Genomic DNA, 20,659 nt, shown 5'->3' with positions numbered 1-20,659 from the left:
AAGCAACTATCTCCCTTGATGATGGTCAGCATCTTGCCCTCTTTGAGAACGTCCCCCATCACAGTAACCTCTGTGTACGTACCCAAGTCATTCATTCGGTTGATTTCTTCCGGAGGAGTGGTGACCTCAGAACTCTGACCCTGTCCTTCCACAATCCTCAGTTCCTCCAAGGACAGACCAGAACGAGTCATTGCAACTGAAGAAAAGTCATTCTGAAAACAAGGCAGGAGCAGGGAGGTAGCTGATCAAGCAGCACGACAGCGTATTTCCCCCAACCTCCTTACTCATGTCCATTTGCCCCAAAAGTAACAATGGCTGGAAAAGTATGTGGATTAAGAGCTGCCTGAGAAAATGTAATAAAATAGAATTAGTGTCATAGTGTCTTTGCCTCTGTAATTGTTAGACATGTCCTGTGTTCATGCAACAAGCCCGTGGTTACCTGTCTTCTGTAGCTCTGGCCAGAAGAACTGTGGACGTTATTATAAAACCTGTCTTCTGCTTTTTCCTTCTATGAGTTTTTCCCTCCCCGGAAGGGTTCTCACCTGATTAAAGTACTCGTTATCAAAAGATATTTTAGCTGTTCCTGACTGTCGAATCCCAGAACCATAATCAGGAGCTTCTTCATCCGCTAAGTAGAAAACACAACAACAAAAAAGAGAAGAATCAAATGAGTCTATGATGGGGTCAGAGGAATGGCTCTTGTTGGATGATAAAATAAACAGGAAAGTGGTGGAGCCTTCTAGCTCGAAGACTTTCGTAAGAAGAGATGCTGAAGAACAAGCTTTTGCTTAAGAAAGAAAGAGCCGGGGGTGGGGGGGCACCTGGGTGGCTCAGTGGGTTAAAACCTCTGCCTTCGGCTCGCTCGGGTCATGCATGATTCCAGGGTCCTAGGATCGAGCCCCGCATCGGGCTCTCTGCTTGGCAGGGAGGCTGCTTCCTCCTCTCTCTCTCTGCCTGCCTCTCTGCCTACTTGTGATCTCTGTCTGTCAAATAAATAAATAAAATCTTCAAAAAAAAAAAAAAAAAGGAAAGGAAGAGCCGGAAGCAGTGAAGTCTCAGGGGCTGATTCCAACTCTATGCAGAGGTGTATTTACCAACCTTCTCAGCTCAAATGAGACTATTTAATAAGGAATCGGTTTTATTCTTGGTATTGTTCAAATGTCACACCTAGAAACACGGACTCTTCCCTTGGCAAGAGGACATGCAATACCACCCAACGAACAGCTGAAGGTATGGGACTGTGCTTGCCCAAACTGGCAGAGCGTCGACCCTGGTGGCCGTGCCAAAGATTTCCACAGGGAAAAGCTGCAAGGCCACTCCACATCGCAGGGCATCTGGAAACTATATGAAATGGCCAAATTCTTTCCTCAGAATGTAGGCTGGATCCTGGCGAAGTGTAAAATAGCAGAATCTTGATCCATAAACAACAAAGCAGTAGTCCAAGGACTGAAATATCTGGTACAAGTACCGTGAGAGAAAATGACGCAGGAGAAAGGTCCTGAATATCCTTTGTTACTTCTGAAGCAGTTTTAGAAATGACTTTTATAAAAGTTGTTCTTTTTTAAAAAAATTTTATTTATTTATTTGACAGAGATCACAAGGAGGCAGAGGGGCAGGCAGAGAGAGGAAGGGAAGCAGGCTCCCCGCTGAACAGAGAGCCCGACGCGGGACTCGATCCCAGGACCCTGAGATCAGGCTTAACCCACTGAGCCACCCAGGCGCCCCTAAAAGTTGTTCTTTATGTTAAAGGAATCCCTTTATCCCACTACTCCACAATAGCTGTGGCCCAGACTAACAGAATCTATTTATGATAACGGAGGAATGATAACTAAAAGGAAGCAATGAAAGCTTTCTCCAAGACAGACACACCATCATGCAACTCAAGTGTGGCCCACACAGAACTGGTCTGCCTTGTCTCTGGGCGAAGAACCCACAGCTCTCACGCGAGGGCAAGGTCGCCTACCTGCAATGGCCTGCACGGCCACACGCAGAAACCCCCGCACTTCACCTTTCTCGCTCACGATGGCTACCCTGTGAATCAGGGGCACAGGGTACAGCAGGTTGCTCAGGTAAACAAACGCCCTAGAGACAGAAACCGGGAGAAAACATCTGAGCACCCCGCAGGCAGAAAAGCTGGCTTTCAGATTCCTGAGAATTATTCTCAGGGCTTCTAGGCCCTGTCTTAAGGTCACCTTTCTGTTCTGTACTACCAGACTGCCTCCCGTTGCTCTTTTGGCAGAGAGAATACAGAAAGAAATGCAAACGCTTGGTAAAGCAGTTGACAAAAACCAACTTACACCAAATTACTCCCTATAAAAATGACAAGTTAAAAAAAAAATGGCTAGCCTAGGTAGAAGAGTAACAATTGGAAGGAGACTTTCAAGAGGACTGTCCTCTGGATACTGCTAAGGTGGAGGAAAGGGAACCTACTGAAGAGCTTAACCTTTTAACATAAAGGTGTTTTGTTTTATTTCTCCCAAGAGATAAACCAGAAATTGGGAGACAAAAAAGGAAGGAAATGGGCCTGTAATACAGTTAATAACTCTAAAATAGATTTCAAGCCACAGCATTATGGAAATGCTCTAGGAAATGACTATTCTTTTCAGGCAGGTGACTGACACATATGAGCAAAGAGGGTTTGCAGCCAGAAGTTTCTGAGGAGAAAGCTTATAGGAGACTCTGGCTGGGCACAGAGACGGATACCCAGGGAGAGAAAGACAGCTCATCCCTAAAGGACTGCTTTTGTTCCTGGAGTCCAAAACTTAACTCAGAAATGGCAACACGAAAGGAAGGTTAAAGAACTAAAATCATCTACTTCAAACAAACTAGCAGAGTCCCAGCGCATTTGTGCTCGTTTTACTTCATTATTTTGTATCTATTGATTTTTTTTTTTTTTAACAATAAAAATGTGATCACAAGTTCATTTCAATTAGTGGCTGTGATACGGAATCTAGTTCCTACTGTTACTCTTGTCTTCCCACCGGGTATATGATCTCTGAACACAAAGCAAGACAGAGAGTAAACATTGGCACCAAGAAATCAAACATAACCGAGCGTGACACATACGCCTGTCTGCTTCCTCTCCTGCTCTGAGTCTGCCTTAGAACAAAGAGAAATGGGAGATGGAGTGGATTTGTGGGATTTCAACTCAAAGTAATGAAAAAAATACTGAAAATTGACAAAGTACACCACAGAAAAAGACATGTTAATAAAACTTAAAGAGCATAAATGAAATGTGAACGAAAGCTGTAACAAAAACAACTGTAAGTAAAACACTGAATCAGATCAAATGAAGTCTACTTCCCTTTCAGTCTGCTCCAAAGGGGGGGAAAGAAATACTAAGAAACAGAGGGTTAAAGCTATGTTGTATAAAAATTTAAAAATGAAAGTCTTCTAAAAAGGATTCCAAACAAGACTCTCAAGTATTGGTCACTGTGACAGAGGTTAAAGACGAAGAATTTGGCCCACGGTACCAAATGGACGGCTTCCCTTTCCCAGTCGGTACCACACAGGCCACCTTCAGCTCGTCATGACTCCAGCCCACTGGCTCGCTCTCGGTGCCTCGGCGGGGCAGAGTCACCGCACATACCTGTCCCCGGCGTGGAGCCCTCCCTGAACTCTACTGACCACCTCACGCCTTTAACTTCACAACTGCAGGTCAGGTCTTACTCTGAACATACTTTCATAACAGGCTCCCCCAGCGCTAAGTGATCTCAGTAACACACATGACTCCATCATTGCTATGATTTACATCTATATGACTGTTTGTCTGTCTCAACCACCAGTCTGCAAACCTGAGAGAGCAGGATTCATGTTTGATTTTGCTTACCGCTGTCTACAGAGGGTCTGGCATATTTATTAAGTACACTCAACATCCAATCAACATGATTGAGTGTCTATGTACATGAGTTGTCCTCTATCCTTAATCAGAAGTGGACCATTTTCCAGAAAAATGGGTTACACCAGAGGTAGAGAAGCAAAGCGATCCAGCTTTATATACTAGGTTGATTTTTCGAAGATATACTCAAAATGGATATTAAGTATAGAGAACATGTTTAGGTTCCTAACTATACTTAATTTGTATAGCTGTTTTTATACTTATGCCAGGAGTGCCTGTTTCTAATTTTCAAAAAGCTTCCCATTTGAAGGCACTGCATATCGTGTTCATACATGCATTACAACAAAGTATTGTCTGACCACACACTTAGGCAAGAATCTCCTTTCCACCTATGGCAATGGTTATTCCAAAGGTGAAAGGACAGAAAGTATTCTTGTGTATTTCCCGTTTTAGAAAAGAGACTTCCGTGATTCTCCGGCAGTGGCACAGGGGCTACACAACCGCTCTCCAGTTCTCCCTGTATTGCCCAAGGTCAATGCCGTAGAAGTTCTCCTCTGAAGTTTTTTAAGCTGGAATTTTTATAAATACTCTGCATTCTTGAGAGTCCTTACACTTGGCCCTAGCAGACTGAAGGAGAACAGCAATGAGAGGGATGAGATGTAAAGGGTATATTAGCACAAGTTCTGGGAAGTTACAGCAAAAAGGGAAACAAATTTGGTCAACAGGAAGACAAATCAGTGTAATTATGGTTCTAGTTCCAGAACACAATGTCAGTTCAGACTTAGGTGTCAGAATAACCATCTTTTGCCCCCTTTCAACCCAGAAGACTAGCTTAACTATTTCACATTTCATCCCAAATTATGACGGATGGTTCATAACATCCCGGCATGCCATAAGAGAATAGCTAAAGGGACAAGCTCTTTTCATTTTCATACAAAATTCACCAGAGGCAGCCAAGGCCAAGAAACAAAACCTACAAATGGAATTTCACAAGAAAGTGGAATATTTTACAAGCGAATTATATTTGCAATTATGTGCCAATATGGGAAGTCCAATCTTGTGAATCACAAAAACAGGAAAGAAGTTACTTCTCATACGTACAATGACCACTACATATCTGGGTGAAGCTTCATAGTTATCAGTTTTGGTTGTAGATGAGAAATGAAGTCAAGGGTGAAAAGTAAAGCGCTATCCCCCACTTGACTGATGGCCACGATTTCACCCCCTTCACTAACCTCCTCCTCACAAGTTAAAGTTAGCTGTAGAACCAGGGAAGCCAAACATATGGAAATTACTTGAAAATCAAAGCAGAGCTGATTGCTTTATACCTAGACTTAAATCTGATATTATTAAAACAGTAGAGAAAATAATGCATACATTTTAAGCCAGTGAATGTCCACATTAAGTGGGATTCTGACCCAAGTTCTCCAACAAGTGACTCCAAATACAAAGGCTTAGGAGAACTCTTCACCAAGATAGTCACTTGGCTAGTGCGGATGACAGAATCGAAAAGATAAAGATCTTTAAGGCTCTCCGTTTTCCTACCTATCTCCTCATTTGTACCTGAGAACCCGACAGGCCTCGGTTTCAGTGAAACCAACGTGCGGCCTCAAACATCTCCTAGGGTCAGGGTTTTTTGCGATGTGCCAAGTGAGACGAAGCTCCACGTTCCTCCCTGTGTGACGGTGCACAATGAGCAGCTGCGCAGCTGGCACCAGGACAAGCAGTTTAGGGACAGAAATTCAGTTCTAACTCCCAACCCTTTTAGAACACACAAAGCCATAAAATAAGAAAAAGCTCTATGGTCCCATTATTGGTACACAGAACCACTGCTCTCAGTTTTAATATAAATCAGCTTGTCTGAAATTTTAGGCATCTATTTCTGGCAATACACCAGCAGAAAACAATATTCACGGCTGCACAATCCCTTAATGCTTATGCATGGAAAAACTGAATAGATGTTGCTCCGCTAACATAAACTCCCAAGGCTGTCTAATATTACATTACAAGCCTTGGTCACAGCTGAGGCTTTCGTGTCTACCAGCAAGCTTGTCCTGCCCCCTGTCCAGCCAGTTCAGTGACCGTACACCCCAGTAGTTATATTTAGTCCTTGCCAGGCGACCGACATCACACCATGAGCTCAGTGTGAGACTTACCTCCCTACTGGCTCAGGACACGTGCTGCACTTTAATTTTTAGAGAACCGGCATAACTCCCTATTTTTAAAGCATTTAGCAACATGTGGCCCTAATGAACTGCTAAGATTCAATTTCATACCTTAAAACCTGCACAGGTTTTGTGAATCCAGCGAGTGCTGCACTGCTGAGTTTGTAATAAAATTACTTCAGCACAAAGACAGGGTGTAGACAAAGACCTCAGTATGAGGGGCATACGAGGAGAGCTCTGCGTCACTGACAGATGGAATCTGAGACAAGGCCTCAGCTTGGAAAACCGAACTTAACACAGAGCAGTTTCATGCAGTGCTGAACAAATATCCATTGTTGGTGGTGTGAACAGATAACTTCATGAGCTTCATCATTATAAAACCTATAGGTAAAATTTTGGCAGAAGCCAAAGATCTACAGGTAGGTTCACTGAAACTGGCTAAAGAAAGGCATCCATTGCAGGCAAAAGGAAACTTCATGCTCCTGATTCTTTTTATGACTCAAAGGAGGTAAAAAATAAACCCAACACACTCCTATTGATTTACTTTTTAAGATTTTTAAGTAATCTCTACACCCAGCTTGGAGCTCAAACTCACAACCCTGAGATCAAGAGTTACACACTCTACTGACTGAGCCAGCCAGGAGCCCCCTACCTATTTATTTATTTATTTAGATTTTATTTTTAAGTGACCCAACACTACTCCTGATTCCACTTTTATTCTCTTGATTCCTGCCGGTGTTACACGTCCTTTGTTTCAACCTTGGCCTTGCTCTGCTCTCCTTCTCATGTCACCCCCTCTGCTTCTTCACTCACATTCCTACGAAAAGGAAGCATCACAACACAGGAACATTCTTTGACCTTGTATCACTAGACTCAGCTCCAATTACTTTCTCCTCTGGGGTTCTCCCCTTCAGAGGGAAATGAGTAGGGGGTTTCAGACAAGGGGTCCTCCACGGAGAGCCTTCACACACTGCCATAGGCTGTACCGAGCAAATACTGACTACCCCACAGACACGGCCTGAGGGCTCTCCCTCACCAGATCGGCATGACACAAATGGGATCTGCTAAGAAACGTCATCCCGAATTGCACAAGGAGCCTCTTTAAACCAAGAGCTGGTCCCTTTTTGCCCTTCTCACAATAACCTCACCAACCTTCCCACTAAAATGAACCATGGGGACCGGTCGTAAAACGGGTCATGCCCGTCACTGAAGAGATCTGATCCCTCCTCCGTCCCTGCGTCAGAGCCGGCGTCATCCACGAATGCCTCATCATCAAAATCCTCCATTTCGTCTTGCTGTTCGTCAGCCAGCTCAGTGATGTCGGAATCGGCCGTGGAAAAAGTGGGGGAGGGCGTGCGGTCAGCAAGGCGCTCATTCACACAGCCGTGGAAAATGGGGGAGCTAGACACCAGGGAAGACGCCAGGGGACACAGCCAAGGAAGGAGAGAGGAACAGTTGGTTAAACAGGAAGCTATAGGTGTCCACAGGACAGAACCCACTGGGGAATCAACACAACAAAAGCAAGTGGAAAAGCAAAAGGATAAAATGAGCATAAATCATCTGGTTCAGGTGAAAGGGAACAAGGACTGGTCCTTAGAATAAGAAAAGCAAAGGAAATACATGAGTAGAAGATCCCAGGTAAAATGTGTGCTGCAAAAATGCTTGTATTTTCCAGTTCACACAAAAGATCAGCAGCCAAGCCTCAAAGGAGCCACTCAACATTTGGTCAAATAAAAAAAGTACAGATCTTTATTCCAACTCCCACGTCATCTCGGAGCCGAAAACAAAACGGACGGAGTAGTGTACGGCAAAGCAAGTACGGGCCTTGCTTGGGTAGGATGTGTTTGGCCAGTTCAACTCTTCAGAAGCACTCTACTAACAGAGTGGAATGGAACAGATTTCACTTCATTTCTACAAAATACTAGGACTTCAGCTCCTTCTTTTGGCCTAGTCCCTGTAAAACTGTCAGAAAATTTTCGCAGTTGAAAATTCTATTTCCGAAATCATTAAGCTCAAAACATATTACATTACATTTCTGCTTTTTAAATTCTAAACCTCTAAGAACCTGGACTCAGGGGCACTACTTGTTTTCATTACATGTTGAAATTTATGTATACACAAAAAAGGCTCAGGCAGATGACCAAGATATGCAGTTGGCTCACCCGTGGCAAAGACTAACATGAGATAAATTGCCTTTAAAAAAAAAAAAAAAAGAGGACACGTCAAATCAAGAAGTTAGTTGCCAGCTGGTAAGCTGTAAGTCATACTGATTTTAAACTGTGCAGGATACAGATACAGGTTTTCTTTTTCTTGCAAATCTCTGCTCTTCAACTATAAGAGGCAGGGAAGGCTGTCAATTACTCCGGATCAAAGGCGAGACTGAAGGACGCACACTGAAGAAAGCGCACGCAAGTTTACCGCATGACCCAGTGGCTGGGTCTGGATGGGTAAGATTATATGTGGAGCATTTGTGCACACTTTTTCTTTTAACTTTGTGTAATAGCTGCTGAGGTTTTAAACAAATCACTCACTATTTAAAAAGAAGACACTGATGAAATCATCACGTACCTTCCTACCAGTTTGAACCAATGGAACCGATCATAAAAGGGATCACTGCCGGTCACGGTGGCTTCGCTTTCATCCTGGCTGCCGGAGGCCACCTCGCCGGCCCTGTCATACATCTCGCGCATCAAATCCAGCCTCTGCCTGCGCAAACACAAAGTGCTCTGCTTCATATCATGAGATTGCATCAAAATTTCACTCTGGAAGTATCTTCCATGTAAGATTAAAAACAAAAAAGCTGTTCCCACCATCATTTTTTGTTTGTTTGTTTGTTCCCACCATCATTTAATGATATTAGAAAAGAATCAAGACCCAAAGTAGAGAAACTCAAAATGCTCAGTATTCACAGTGTCTGAGTCTAGAGACAAGCCACCAGAGTAAAAGATGGCCACCTAACCGCTACTGAACATTAAGAGAAACGCAGTTCAGTGGTTTATGACATCTCAAATATAATGATCAGTGGAAAATATCTCACCATGCTAAAGGCAAAGGAAACCATATTGTAACTTTCCTGTTTATTACTGATCACCAGATCCAGAACTGAAAAGATAAATGACTACTAGACCCAAGGCAGAACTAGGTATCATGATATTGAAACATTTAAAATGTAAGAGGGTCTACGGGGGCAGATCTAAATCTGATCTACAAGCAACAACAGAGCGGGATTCATTGATTTAGCAGAAGATGGACGGACGGTGGCAGCCCCGCTGAGCAACAGCATTCAGCACCACAGAAAAGGAAGCAACAGTGCCATCACACAGCGGAGAGTCTGAGGGAGCCCACCCGAGCAATTTATTATTTCCTAAATAAAACACAACTGATTTTATGAGGAATTTTTCATACCTGAGTTTCTCCAAAGACCAATAATGCGTCGCTCCATTCTTCAGATCCTGGACCTCTACAGCCACAACAGTACGAGGGAAAGGCCTGTCGTCATGAGTTTTGTCCATCTCAGTGGGAAGTAATTCCGGAGGCAAAGGGGAGTACAGCGTGTCCGTCAGCAGGACAAACTGGAACTGCACCTATGTGGAAAGAAGAAACCATCCCAATGGCCTTAACGTTTTTAGCAAGTCAGCCTCAGAAATGAGGCGATAGAATCATACCCCATGGGAAAGAGGTCAAACGTGTAGTATGTGCTCAGTGAACAGCCTGTGATTAACTGGGGAAAAATGGCCACATGTGTATCAGCTGTAGAGAACCATCCTAATTTCAAATTAAGCTATTTATAGACTTTGCTCTCCTAGCCCAGCACAGTGTTTTTACACAAACTAAAATCTCAGTCCCTACATTTTGGCTGATGGAACTCACATAAGAGAACAAAAGCTGGACCCGCGAGGACATCTCTAGCTTCTCACGGAGTCGTGGGGGGGTGGGGCTGGTGGGAGGGGGAGCCTACAGCAATGTCACAGCTGGGTTTCCATCCTAAACTCAAGAAGCAGAGGTGCTACTCTTAGAAGTGCTTACCACATGGAAAGTGCTTTGCGTGCACCGTGTCATTTATGTCTTGCTACCGCCCTGTATTTTCACCTACGAGTATCATGTAAATGCCAGATACACCAGCAAGAAGGAAAGACAGAGTCCCCTGCCTGTACTTCGTCTGCTTGGAGAGAGGGGTAAATACTTACAAAATGAAATGGGCTGGTGAGACTGAATGAGGAAGATATCCTCCCCTGTTGTACAGCACTAGAATATAGCCCTAGAGGAAGAGAATGAATCTCCCAAGGCTGAGCCCTCTGTGCTCTTTCCTGCCACGTGACACTGCCCACTGACCCCACTGTCATCCTAGTAGCCTCCGTTCAACAGTGGGACACGGAGAAGCAGCAAATCTAAGATGTGGTGTGACCTTCTGGTAATAAGGAAAAGCAGTACCATTTATTGCCTTTTCAAGTCGAAGAGCTATTTCAACTCTTTACATCTACTCCTTCTTTCAGGCCTCACAGAACCCTAGGTGGCAGGGGCCGCTGCAGAGTTCCTCTTGAGGGAATGGAGGCACAGAGCCGTTGGGGTCAATACAAAAACTGGAACTGGAGGCTGGCTGTTTGAGAGCAGAGGACCTGTCTCCTGTGAACACTGGCCTAGACCAGGAAGGGCACTTAGGACTTATAGGTGCAAATGTCATGATTGAAAACTCAAAGAAAATTGAGATTTTTCAAAACCCAAGGACAGTGTTCTCCTATTAATATGTTCCTCTAGCTCTTGGGGAACTGGGGTGGCTCAGTTGGTTGAGAATCTGCCTTCAGCTCAGGTCATGATCCCAGAGTCCTGGGATCAAGCCCCACATCAGGCTCAGCAGGGGAGCCTGCTTTTCCCTCTCCTTCTGCCTCTGTCTCTGCTCGTGTGCTCTCTCTCACTCACTTTGTCTCTCAAATAAAATCTTTAAAAAAAGAAAAGTTTTGCTAGCTCTTGTTGGAATACAATCTCCTCATTTGTAAATAAGATGGAAAACAAGTTGTTTTAAAAATGTCATGTAATTGGGATACTTGAGTGGCTCAGTCAGTTAAGTGTCTGCCTTTGGCTTTGGTCATGATTCCAGGGTCCTGGGATTGAGTCCCGTATTGGGCTCCCTGCTCACAGGTAACCTGCTTCTCCCTCTCCCTCTGCTGCCCCCCCCCCCCCGCTGCTTGGGCTCTCTCTCTCTCTCTCTGAAAATAAATAGATAAAATCTTAAAAAAAAAAAAAAAGTCGTGTAATAAATATTTAATGAGTACCTACTATGTTCCAGGCACATACAGTGAATAAAGGCATATATAACCCTGTTTCACAGCCAACAGCAGCTGAGTTCACCCAGGGGAAAGGCTAGTTCAAGATGAGAGCCACAATCCCCTGAGGGACATGTGCGCTTCCAGATGACACACGGGCTCCCACCTCCATACCTTCTTCTTCAGTTCCACACTGATGGCGTTGGCTTCCTTCAGGTAAACAGCATTGCCCCAGAGTAAGTCCCTTAATGAAGTAAACTGGTGAGACTTCCACTTCCGGAAGGCCCACTGGGCCAGCTCAAATTCATGCTGTGTCCAAGCAGCTGAAAAGAGCAGACGAAGCGTAACAAATGGTGATCTCGTCACTACAGAGAAATTACGTGTCTCCTCTACCTCATCTCTCTTATCAAGTTAGGTGCCCATAGTTCTCCATTCAGCTGCTTTTGTTTTCTGCTTTTCAGTAAAGCTTACGAAATTCTGTTGATATTATGAAGGTAGTAGATACATTTTAGAAAACCTAAAAAAAAATTCTTTTTAAAACAGTACATGAAAGATACAGACTTCTCTTCCTTTTAAAAAATGTCATATAATACGTGACTTATAATGAAGAAGAACCCTACGGTATACTATACAACTTCATATGCTATGTATTTTTCTTGCTAGTACAAGAAATAAAAAGGTCATATTTTACTTCAATATTAAAAGGTAAAGAATTTAGTATATAAATTAGAGTTTCTCCAAAGCTAATCTGCAGCCTTGAGATTACTGGGAGGTTGGGTGGAGAAACAGGCCGGGGGGAGAATTCATACTGCACCACAAGAAAATAACAAACAATTAACGCCCCGATTCAGCTAAGAAATTCTGAAAAATTTACAGCAGGTAGGCATGACTAAGCAACAGGATTAGAAATCTGCCAGAGGTGGCTTTAATATACATTAATAGAGTTCAAAGTCCTCTCTGGGTAATCCTGGGCGTATATGTCAGTAAATAAAAGAATATCTTACCAAAGATAAGGCCCTATATTTATCTGTAACATACACATGAGCTTCACATGTACAGTAATTTGAGACAATATAGGTAAACTGCCTAAGAGACTCCTGTAAGGACTGAGCTAAGAACCTTGTGTCCGACGGACACGGTCAGCCCTTCTCCCACCTCAGAGAGCGCAGTGTGTGTTCTCAGCATTGAGGAGCTTCTGAATCCCCTCTAACCTGGCTCGGGAAAACATCAGTAAGTGGTAGGGTCATCTATGATCAAATCCAGCTTTGATCACAGATGAAGGGCTAGTCTGACGGCACAGACCCAAAAGCTACAGAGGGAAATTTTCATCTCTGGAGTTCACCTTCTTCCTCTTCTTCCTCCTCTTCTGTTGTCTCTGCAGCGAGCGAGCGGGTCTCAACCTGCTTCTGCAAGGCCTGCAACTTACTCTCATAGTCCTGGATGAAAAGAGAGGAGAGGGCATGTAGGAGAGGGAGGAAGTGGACAGAGGGGAGGAGGAATGACAGCAGAGTTGAGGAAAGCGCAGAAAGCAAAAGATCACAAAGGGAAGACAGAGGCAGGAAACATTAAAAAGACATACGGAGAAATACTTAGGAAAACCCCACAAAGTACACAAGATAGGGGTAAACGCTGAAGAAAGCGAACTGCCATCTCTTTCTACGCCCTCGGACTTAAGAGTTCTTTATTTGGGGTTGAGGGCCAGCCAGGGGGTACTTTGAGCAGGAAAACACGTGGATCCCGTAAATTTATTTACTAGTAGTATTTACATAGAACCTTCACTCATCAAGGAATTCCAGAAAAAAATAATACTGGAAAATTCACCAGTATCGCCAATAGTTCTGATCAGCTGTTTGGATGGGAACCATGGACTCTGAACTCTGTGGGTGGAACACTTGCTATTTTTGCAGTTGTAGGATGCAGGATACAGCCAGCCTTCAGGTAACCAAAAGATCACGGTGCTATTCGGGCCAAAATAATGTATAGACTGTATTTAGCTATTCAAGAAAGATATTTTAAAATATACTATTATAATACAAAATGTATTATTGTAATACAAATCAGATGTACCCTTCAATTCTCCATCTACTCACTCGATGCCTCAGTGGGGGTGGTATCACCTTAAAGAGGGTAAAAATATGGTTCTTGAAGGATACAAAAATCTTACTCTTTTTATGCATAAAGCACAAATATATATATACAGTATAAAAAGATGTACTACACATCTGAGGTATTAAAATTTCATGGTGGAGAAAGATTAAGGAAAAAATGTCTAAAAAGTTTCCTTGGAGCAGTAATTTTAAAAAGCTTGCATTATTTGAGAATAAATCAAGTAAAGGTTAAGAAAAGAGACCTTCCCCTAATAAAATACCAAATCACAGCATAAGCACAGTAGTTTAAGACACACTGCCTGGGTCTCCTGCTTCCTTGGAGTGACCCAATTATAGACTGTCCTGGACAGAGGGATTGGGTATGGCCATGTTCTGTTTTCAAACGAGTTCTCCCCGAGTCACAAGTCAAATATTCTTTTCATTACAAAAGGACCACTGAAAGCCTCCTAGCAAACTCTATTACGGAAAGACTCCCAATGGCGACGCTAACTGAGAAGGATGCAAATACTCCCGAGGCTCATCATTTATGACTTAGTCTCACAGAGGAAGCTTTCTCTCTTTCGTGGAGCTGGCTCTGAAGAGAAGCCAACCACACAGCTTTATTAGCTACTGAAACACACTTTTTGGGAGACAATGCACTGTGGCAAAATTAATTAAATTAAAAGCTTTTGCTCCTGGCACCTGCTCTTACTAGTCTTATAATTCTGGGAAAGTTAAATCCTCTCTACACTTAATTTTTGTCATCTTTAAAATGGACATTTTAGTATCTGACCTGCCCCCTACACAAGACTGAAGGAAAAACCAAATGATGAACCATTTAAAAATGCATGTGAGGGAGCCTGGGTGGCTCAGTGGGTTAAAGCATCTGCCTTCGGCTCAGGTGATGATCCCAGGGTCCCGGGACCGAGCCCCGCATCGGACTCTCTGTTCAGCAGGAAGCCTGCTTCCCCAAACCCCTCTGCCTGCCTCTCTGCCTACTTGTGATCTCTGTCAAATAAATAAATAAAATCTAAAAAAAAAGATGCATGTGAAAGTCTTCTTAATTGTAATATACACTATCAAAGTGACAGGCCATGTTTTAAAAAGTTTATTTTCTGGGGCGCCTGCGTGGCTCAGTCGGTTAGGCATCTGACTTCGTTTCAGGTCATGATCTTGGGGTTCTGGGACCCCGCCCCACACGGGGCTCCGTGCTCAGCTGGGGAGTCTGCTTTTCCCTCTCCCTCCCCCACTGCCCCTCCCTCCATTCATGCTCTCATGCTCTCCTTCTCTCAAATAAATAAAAATCTTAAAAATAAATAAATAAAAACGTTTATTTTCTAAGTATACCCAGCATACAGATCTTGGTTTCTAAATACTATTCTCCACTAAAAGGAACCAAGGCTTCTTGGGAAAACAACTGATTCCACGTTTGAAGCAAGGAAAGTACAAGGTGAGCTCAGAATATCTTGCGCCAAAAAGCAGAGAAGTGCTCAAACTCTGATGGGGCCATTTCCAAAGGGCACCGAATCCCAGCAGCCAGTCAAGAAGAATAGTAGCAGAAACATAAGGGGCGCTTGGGTGGCTCAGTCGTCAGGCACCTGCCTTCAGCTCAGGTGGGATGGAGCCCTGCACTGAGCCCTGCATTGGGCTCCCTGCTCGGTGGGAAGCCTGCCTCTGCCTCTCCCACTCGCCCTGTTCCATCTCTCGCTCTGTCTTTCTCTGTCAAATAAATAAATAAAATCTTAAAACAAACAAACAAACAAACAAACAAACAAAAAACCCATGATACAGCACACTGGGCATTAAAAGGAATCCCGGAGTCCACAGTGCTGCTAAAAGAAGGGGGGAAACGGAGAAGCTCTTCTCTGCTCCCCTGCAGAAGCCAGCTACGAAGTAACTGCAGAGGAACGGCAATTAGAAAAACTACCTTGGAACCCCGGACAGCACGACTGAACTGAATCTGGCAAGAATCACCCACACAAGCTCGAGCAACTGGGGGAAAGCTGGATGCAGAACAGAAGAGCCACCCGATCCCGAGCGCCGCCTGGACGCCTGTTAATAAGACAAAGGAAGAGCTGGGAAAGGTCACATCACATCTATAAACGTTAGCATTACTGGTGAGAGGACAACTGAACATTTTGTCTGCTCACGTGACACAAGGGAAGTACACAGTGTCACCTTGACAGCTTTCTTTATCACACAGGCTTGACCTAAATCTAATCTTGAGAAATAAGCAGACTAATCAAAATGTAGCCTATTCAAAAATACTTAGGCAACCAAAGAGAAAAGAGACATCACGACCAACTCTAATATACAAACTGTGCTTGAAACTGGGATTAAAACACACGTGCTTCTCACCATTGTATTTTTCAGACAATGAGGAAAATTGGAAAACGGACCCTGTATTATATAATACTGAATCAGTACTAAGTTTCTCGGATAGGTTAATGATATTAAGAGAATATCACTGGTTTTAGAAGATACACAAGGCAGTATTTGGGGTAAGATGTGTGATGCTTGCAACTTCCAAATGAATCAGAAAAAATACATAATTACGGGTATACGAAGGTTCATTATACTATGTTTTCAGCTTCTTGGTATGTTTGCAATATTTTAAAATAAAATGCTGGAGAAGGGGCACTTTTTTTCCCCCTTAGAAAAACCTGTACGTTCTAAGGGATCCTTTCAAAAGATAAAGATGACTGTTTATCTAAAAGTTCTCTGGTGGGAACCTAAAAGTCCTCTGGTTGGAAAATAGCTAATATTTTAGCTTTAAGTTTTTTTTGTTTTTCATTTGCCCCCAATTTTTTTTTTTAAGGATTTTATTTATTTACTTGACAGAGACCATAAGTAGGCAGAGAGCAAGGTAGAGACAGAGAGGAGGAAGCGGGCTTCCTGCTGAGCAGAGAACCAACGTGGGGCTCGACCCCAGGACCCTGAGATCATGACCTGAGCCAAAGGCAGGGGCTTAACCCACTGAGCCACTCAGGCTTCCCCCCAATTTTTTATTATAGTAAAATGCATGAAACTTAAAATTTACCATCTGAACCATTTTCAAGTGCACAGTTCAGTGGTGTGAAATGCATTCACACTGTCGGGCAACCGTCACGACCAACAACCTCCAAAATTCTTTCCATCTTGCAGAACTCCATAACCACTGAACACTAACTCTCCATTTTCCCTTGCCCCATCCCCCAGCAACTACCAGTCTATTTTCTAGGATTTTAACTACTGTTAGTATCCCATATAAGCAGAGTCACATAATTTTAGCTTTTTAAATATTTTATTTATTTGAGAGAGAAAGGAAAAGATGAGTGGGGTCAGAGGGAAAGGGAGAAGCAGGCTCCCTGCTGAGCAAAGAGCCAACATGGGGCTCAATCCTAGGACCCTGGGATCATGACCTGAGCCGAAGACAGATGCTTAACCGACTGAGCCACCCAGGCACCCTAACTTTAGCTTTTAGTGACTCACTTATTTTTGAGGCTTTCTTCAAGAATCAGTTTACAACCTGGTCAAACTACCAACAAAAACAAAATCCTCTGATTCTGACAGTTAAGGTATGAAGATGACCTTCCCATTAAAAGCTCTGGTTATGCTTTAGTGGCAGCAAAGAGGACATAAAAAGGTTTCCTGTAATACTATGGAGCTAGAATTTTAACTGCAGTTGACTTGGGAAAATTTCTATCAGCAGTTGACAATCCAAATATCAACATGAGACCCTGAACTGGCCCTCTTCTTCTCCAAACTAGGCTATGTGTGAGCTTCCAACAAGGACATTTTGCACGTCATCAGAAAAACTCTAAGTATTGGATTTTCCTTCAACAAATGGGTAAACAGACTTGTTGTTCTGTTGATTTCTTGGTGGAAACTAGGATATGGAAAGCAAACCAAATAATAATACATTTATCAGTAGTTTATTGTGTTTGTAAGAAGTCCCAACTGCTTAGATATATCCCCACGTTTATAAGGGTACTACAGTGGCTGCTCCCACTTCTAGAACTTTCTTTCTCCTACCTATCCTTGTTATTTCTTTTTTTTTTTTAAGATTTTATTTATTTATTTATTTATTTGACAGGTAGAGATCACAAGTAGGCAGAGAGGCAGGCAGAGAGAGAGAGAGAGAGAGGGAAGCAGGCTCCCCACTGAGCAGAGCGCCCGATGTGGGGCTAGATCCCAGGACCCCGAGATCATGACCCGAGCCGAAGGCAGTGGCCTAACCCACTGAGCCACCCAGGCGCCCTGCCATCCTTGTTTTTAAGTTTATTTTGTGCCAGGAACTGTACTTCATGTTTTGTATAGATTATCTGAATCTTCCCAATAACCCTAGGAAGATGGTACTACTGTTACCCTCATGTTAAAGAAAAAAAGGCTTAAAGAAATTAAGTAATTTTGTCAAGATCAGAGTTAGTAAGCATGGATATAGGGATCGTAACTCCGGCAGCTGGACTCCAGGGCACGGTGTCTTAACCACTATCACTCTTACTCCATGTAGATGTTAGGAGCGCAGTGGTAAGTAAGACAAAAGTCTCCCTGGTGAGGGAAAAAGAGACGATCAATAGTAAAAAGACACAAGATACACCACAATTTCAGCAGCGAGAAATAGTATGAAAGAAAAAAAGATTCGTAGGTATGGGGGCTGATAGGGAGGTGAGAGGAACAGGAGGAATTTTGAGATTAAGTGCTCAGGGAAGGTCTGTCTGCAGAGAGGACTTTTTTTTTTAATTAAAAAATTTTTTTAAAATTTATTTTTACTTATTTGATAGCGAGAGTGATCACAAGTAGGCAGAGAGGCAGGCAGAGAGAGAGGGGGAAGCTCGATCCCAGGATCCTGAGATCATGACCTGAGCTGAAGCCAGAGGCTTAACCCACTGAGCCACCCAGGTGCCCCTTGAGAGGACATTTAATCAGAGATCTAAGCAGGCATGCTGAGAGATCTCCAGGGGGAGTGGTGGCAGTGGTGATGATTCCAATCAAAACAGAGCTGACAGTAAGTACGATGGTCTTGAGAGGGAAAGGAGCCCGGTGTGTTTTAAGAAAAAGCAAGAAAACGCGTATGGTGGAGTGAGGAAGAAGGCTCAGAGATGCCGAGGACTGGGTTACGGACAGCCTTATGGGACATGGTAAAGACCGTGGATTTCATTCTAAGGGAAGCCACTGGGCAGTTTACAGCCAGCAAGTAATATGAGTCTAGTATATGTTTTAAAAACATCACCCTCTGTGGAAGAAAGCGTGGGGACAGCAGTCATGACTCTGCATAGCGGTGCGAGGGAGATGGCGGCAGGTAACCCGAGTGTCAGCAGGAAAGGTGGTGAACAGAGGATGGAGCTGGGTGTGCTTTACAGATAGAGGAAGCACAGCTTACTGCTGATGTGACCGGGGCTGGGCAAAGAAAGGGGGAAACTGAGGGTGGCTCTTGGATGTCTGCCTGAGCTGGCTGCCGGTCAGCTATAAGGCTGTCAGGTCATAGTTGTGTGTTGGCGTCTTGAGGTCAGAGCAGACGACTGAGAAACACCACTGGGTTTGTCACCGTGGAGATCTTGGTGGCCCTGAGAAGTGTGACTTCAGTGTGGTGGCGCAGAACGAGAGTCTCACTGGAGTGAGTTCAGCAAGAATGGGGTTAAGAGGGCTCCCGGGTGGCTCAGTCATTAGCGTCTGCCGTCAGCTCGGGTCATGATCCCAGGGTCCTGGGATGGAGCCCCGCACCGGGCTCCCTGCTGGGTGGGAAGCCTCCTTCTCCCCCCTGCGCTCCCCTTGCTTATGTTCTCTCTCTTGCTGTGTCTGTCTCTGTCAAATAAATAAGTAAATCTTTTAAAAAGTGACTACTTTCTAGATCAGGGTTGGCAAACAACAGCCTATGGACAAATCCAGCCCCTGCCTACTTGGTGGAGATAAAGTGCTTACTGGAACGTGGCCACCCCCACTCTTCGCAAACGGCTGCTCTTCAGCTGTAACCGTGGGGCTAAGCAGTTGCAATAGAGCCCGTGGGACCCATAGAGCCTAAAATATTCACTGTCTGGTCCTTTATCTAAAAGGCTTGCCAATCCCCGTTCTAGATCAGTGGCTCTCAGAGGTGGCTGCTGGTCCCGCAGTATCAGTATCACCCAGGAACTTATGAGAAGTGCAAATTATGAGGTACCTGGGTGGCTCTGTCAGTGGCTCTGTCTGACAGTGGCTCTGACTCTTGATTTCAGCTCGGGTCACTATCTCACTCAGGGTCGTGGGATCAAGCCCCAAGTCAGGCTCTGCGCTAGGCGAGGAGCCTGCTTCGGATTCTCCTTCCCGCTCCCCCTCTGGCCCTGACCTCCCCCTTCTCTAGGAAAGAAAGAAAAAGAAATGCAAATTATCAGGCCCTACCCCAGACCTCCTGAATCAGACACTCTGGAGGTGGGCCCAGCACTCTCTGTTTTCAGGGCCCCCAGGGAATCCTGATGCGCATCAGGGTCAGAAGCACTCTTCTGGGTAATGTGTACAGGGGAACCGCAGAGCTACTAAAACAGGTGAGGCATTTCTTCTCAGTGGGGTTTGTGTTCCCATGGAAGAACCAGACGAACACGGAGACTGTTACAGGCTGACATTATTAACCTGTGAGAGCTGGCCTGGGGTGGGCTGGGGCAGCAGTAGTGCCTGTGAGTGCAGGTCTGGAGAGGAGACACACATGACGAGGAACGACTCCAGTGCTGGGGAAGTGCAAAAGCCCAGGGGTGGGGACACACTTGGCATATGTTCAAGGAACAAGAAGTCCAAAGTGCTTGCAGTATGGGACTGTTAAGAGATGAAGTCAGAGAGGCAAGCCAGCAGCCAGAACATAGAACACTCTGTAGGCTTCGGTAAGAGGGTTAGTGTTTAAACCACAATGGGAAGCCACCAGAGGCCACTGATAGGATCTGATTTTTGTTTTCACAAGATGATGCTGGCTGCTGTGAGGACAGCGGCTTAGGGTCCAGGACGGAGGCGAAGAGAAGGGGGAAGAGATCTCAGGAAGATGCCAGTGGCGCGCAGGAGCACCTCCCAGGAGGTGGCACTTAAGGCAAAATCAATGTCATCATTCCGGGGTTTCTGGTTAGGTCTGTTTTTGACATTAGAGACTTGGCTCCTTTTGCTAACACTGCCTTCCTCTTTTAATGGCAGATTATAATTAGCAAGCAATAGCCGGAAGGGAGGTATCCACGCCCGGTTCTTGTCAACCCCTAACTTTGCTCCCCACCTGCAGCACCGACACCGTGAGGATGCGGCCTCAGACCTCTCCCTCTGGGGATCCCACTGCACCTATTCTTTAAAGATTTTTTTTTTTTTTAATTTTATTCAACA

General features: G+C 44.4%; 1 protein-coding gene across 10 annotated transcripts in view; it reads right to left on the bottom strand.

Annotated features, from left to right (window-relative positions):
• The window catches only part of KIF1B (kinesin family member 1B), a 144,298-nt gene that overhangs the window by 32,773 nt on the left and 90,866 nt on the right, over nucleotides 1–20,659 (bottom strand). For 7 of the 10 annotated variants that reach the window (XM_082685372.1, XM_082685368.1, XM_082685370.1 and 4 more), the window contains 8 exons: nucleotides 12,607–12,700; nucleotides 11,439–11,587; nucleotides 9,409–9,587; nucleotides 8,572–8,709; nucleotides 7,156–7,404; nucleotides 1,964–2,082; nucleotides 543–628; nucleotides 83–212 (listed from right to left, as the gene is read on the bottom strand). In XM_082685372.1, the coding sequence (XP_082541498.1) occupies nucleotides 83–212; nucleotides 543–628; nucleotides 1,964–2,082; nucleotides 7,156–7,404; nucleotides 8,572–8,709; nucleotides 9,409–9,587; nucleotides 11,439–11,587; nucleotides 12,607–12,700 (1,144 nt within the window). The remainder of the gene's footprint in view (nucleotides 1–82; nucleotides 213–542; nucleotides 629–1,963; nucleotides 2,083–7,155; nucleotides 7,405–8,571; nucleotides 8,710–9,408; nucleotides 9,588–11,438; nucleotides 11,588–12,606; nucleotides 12,701–20,659) is intronic. The other 3 variants (XM_082685365.1, XM_082685373.1, XM_082685374.1) reach the window with 1 other exon arrangement.

Source organism: Mustela nivalis, assembly GCF_964662115.1.
Source record: "Mustela nivalis genome assembly, chromosome: 10".
Taxonomy (NCBI): domain Eukaryota; kingdom Metazoa; phylum Chordata; class Mammalia; order Carnivora; family Mustelidae; genus Mustela; species Mustela nivalis.
This window is presented reverse-complemented; position numbering and strand designations above follow the sequence as displayed.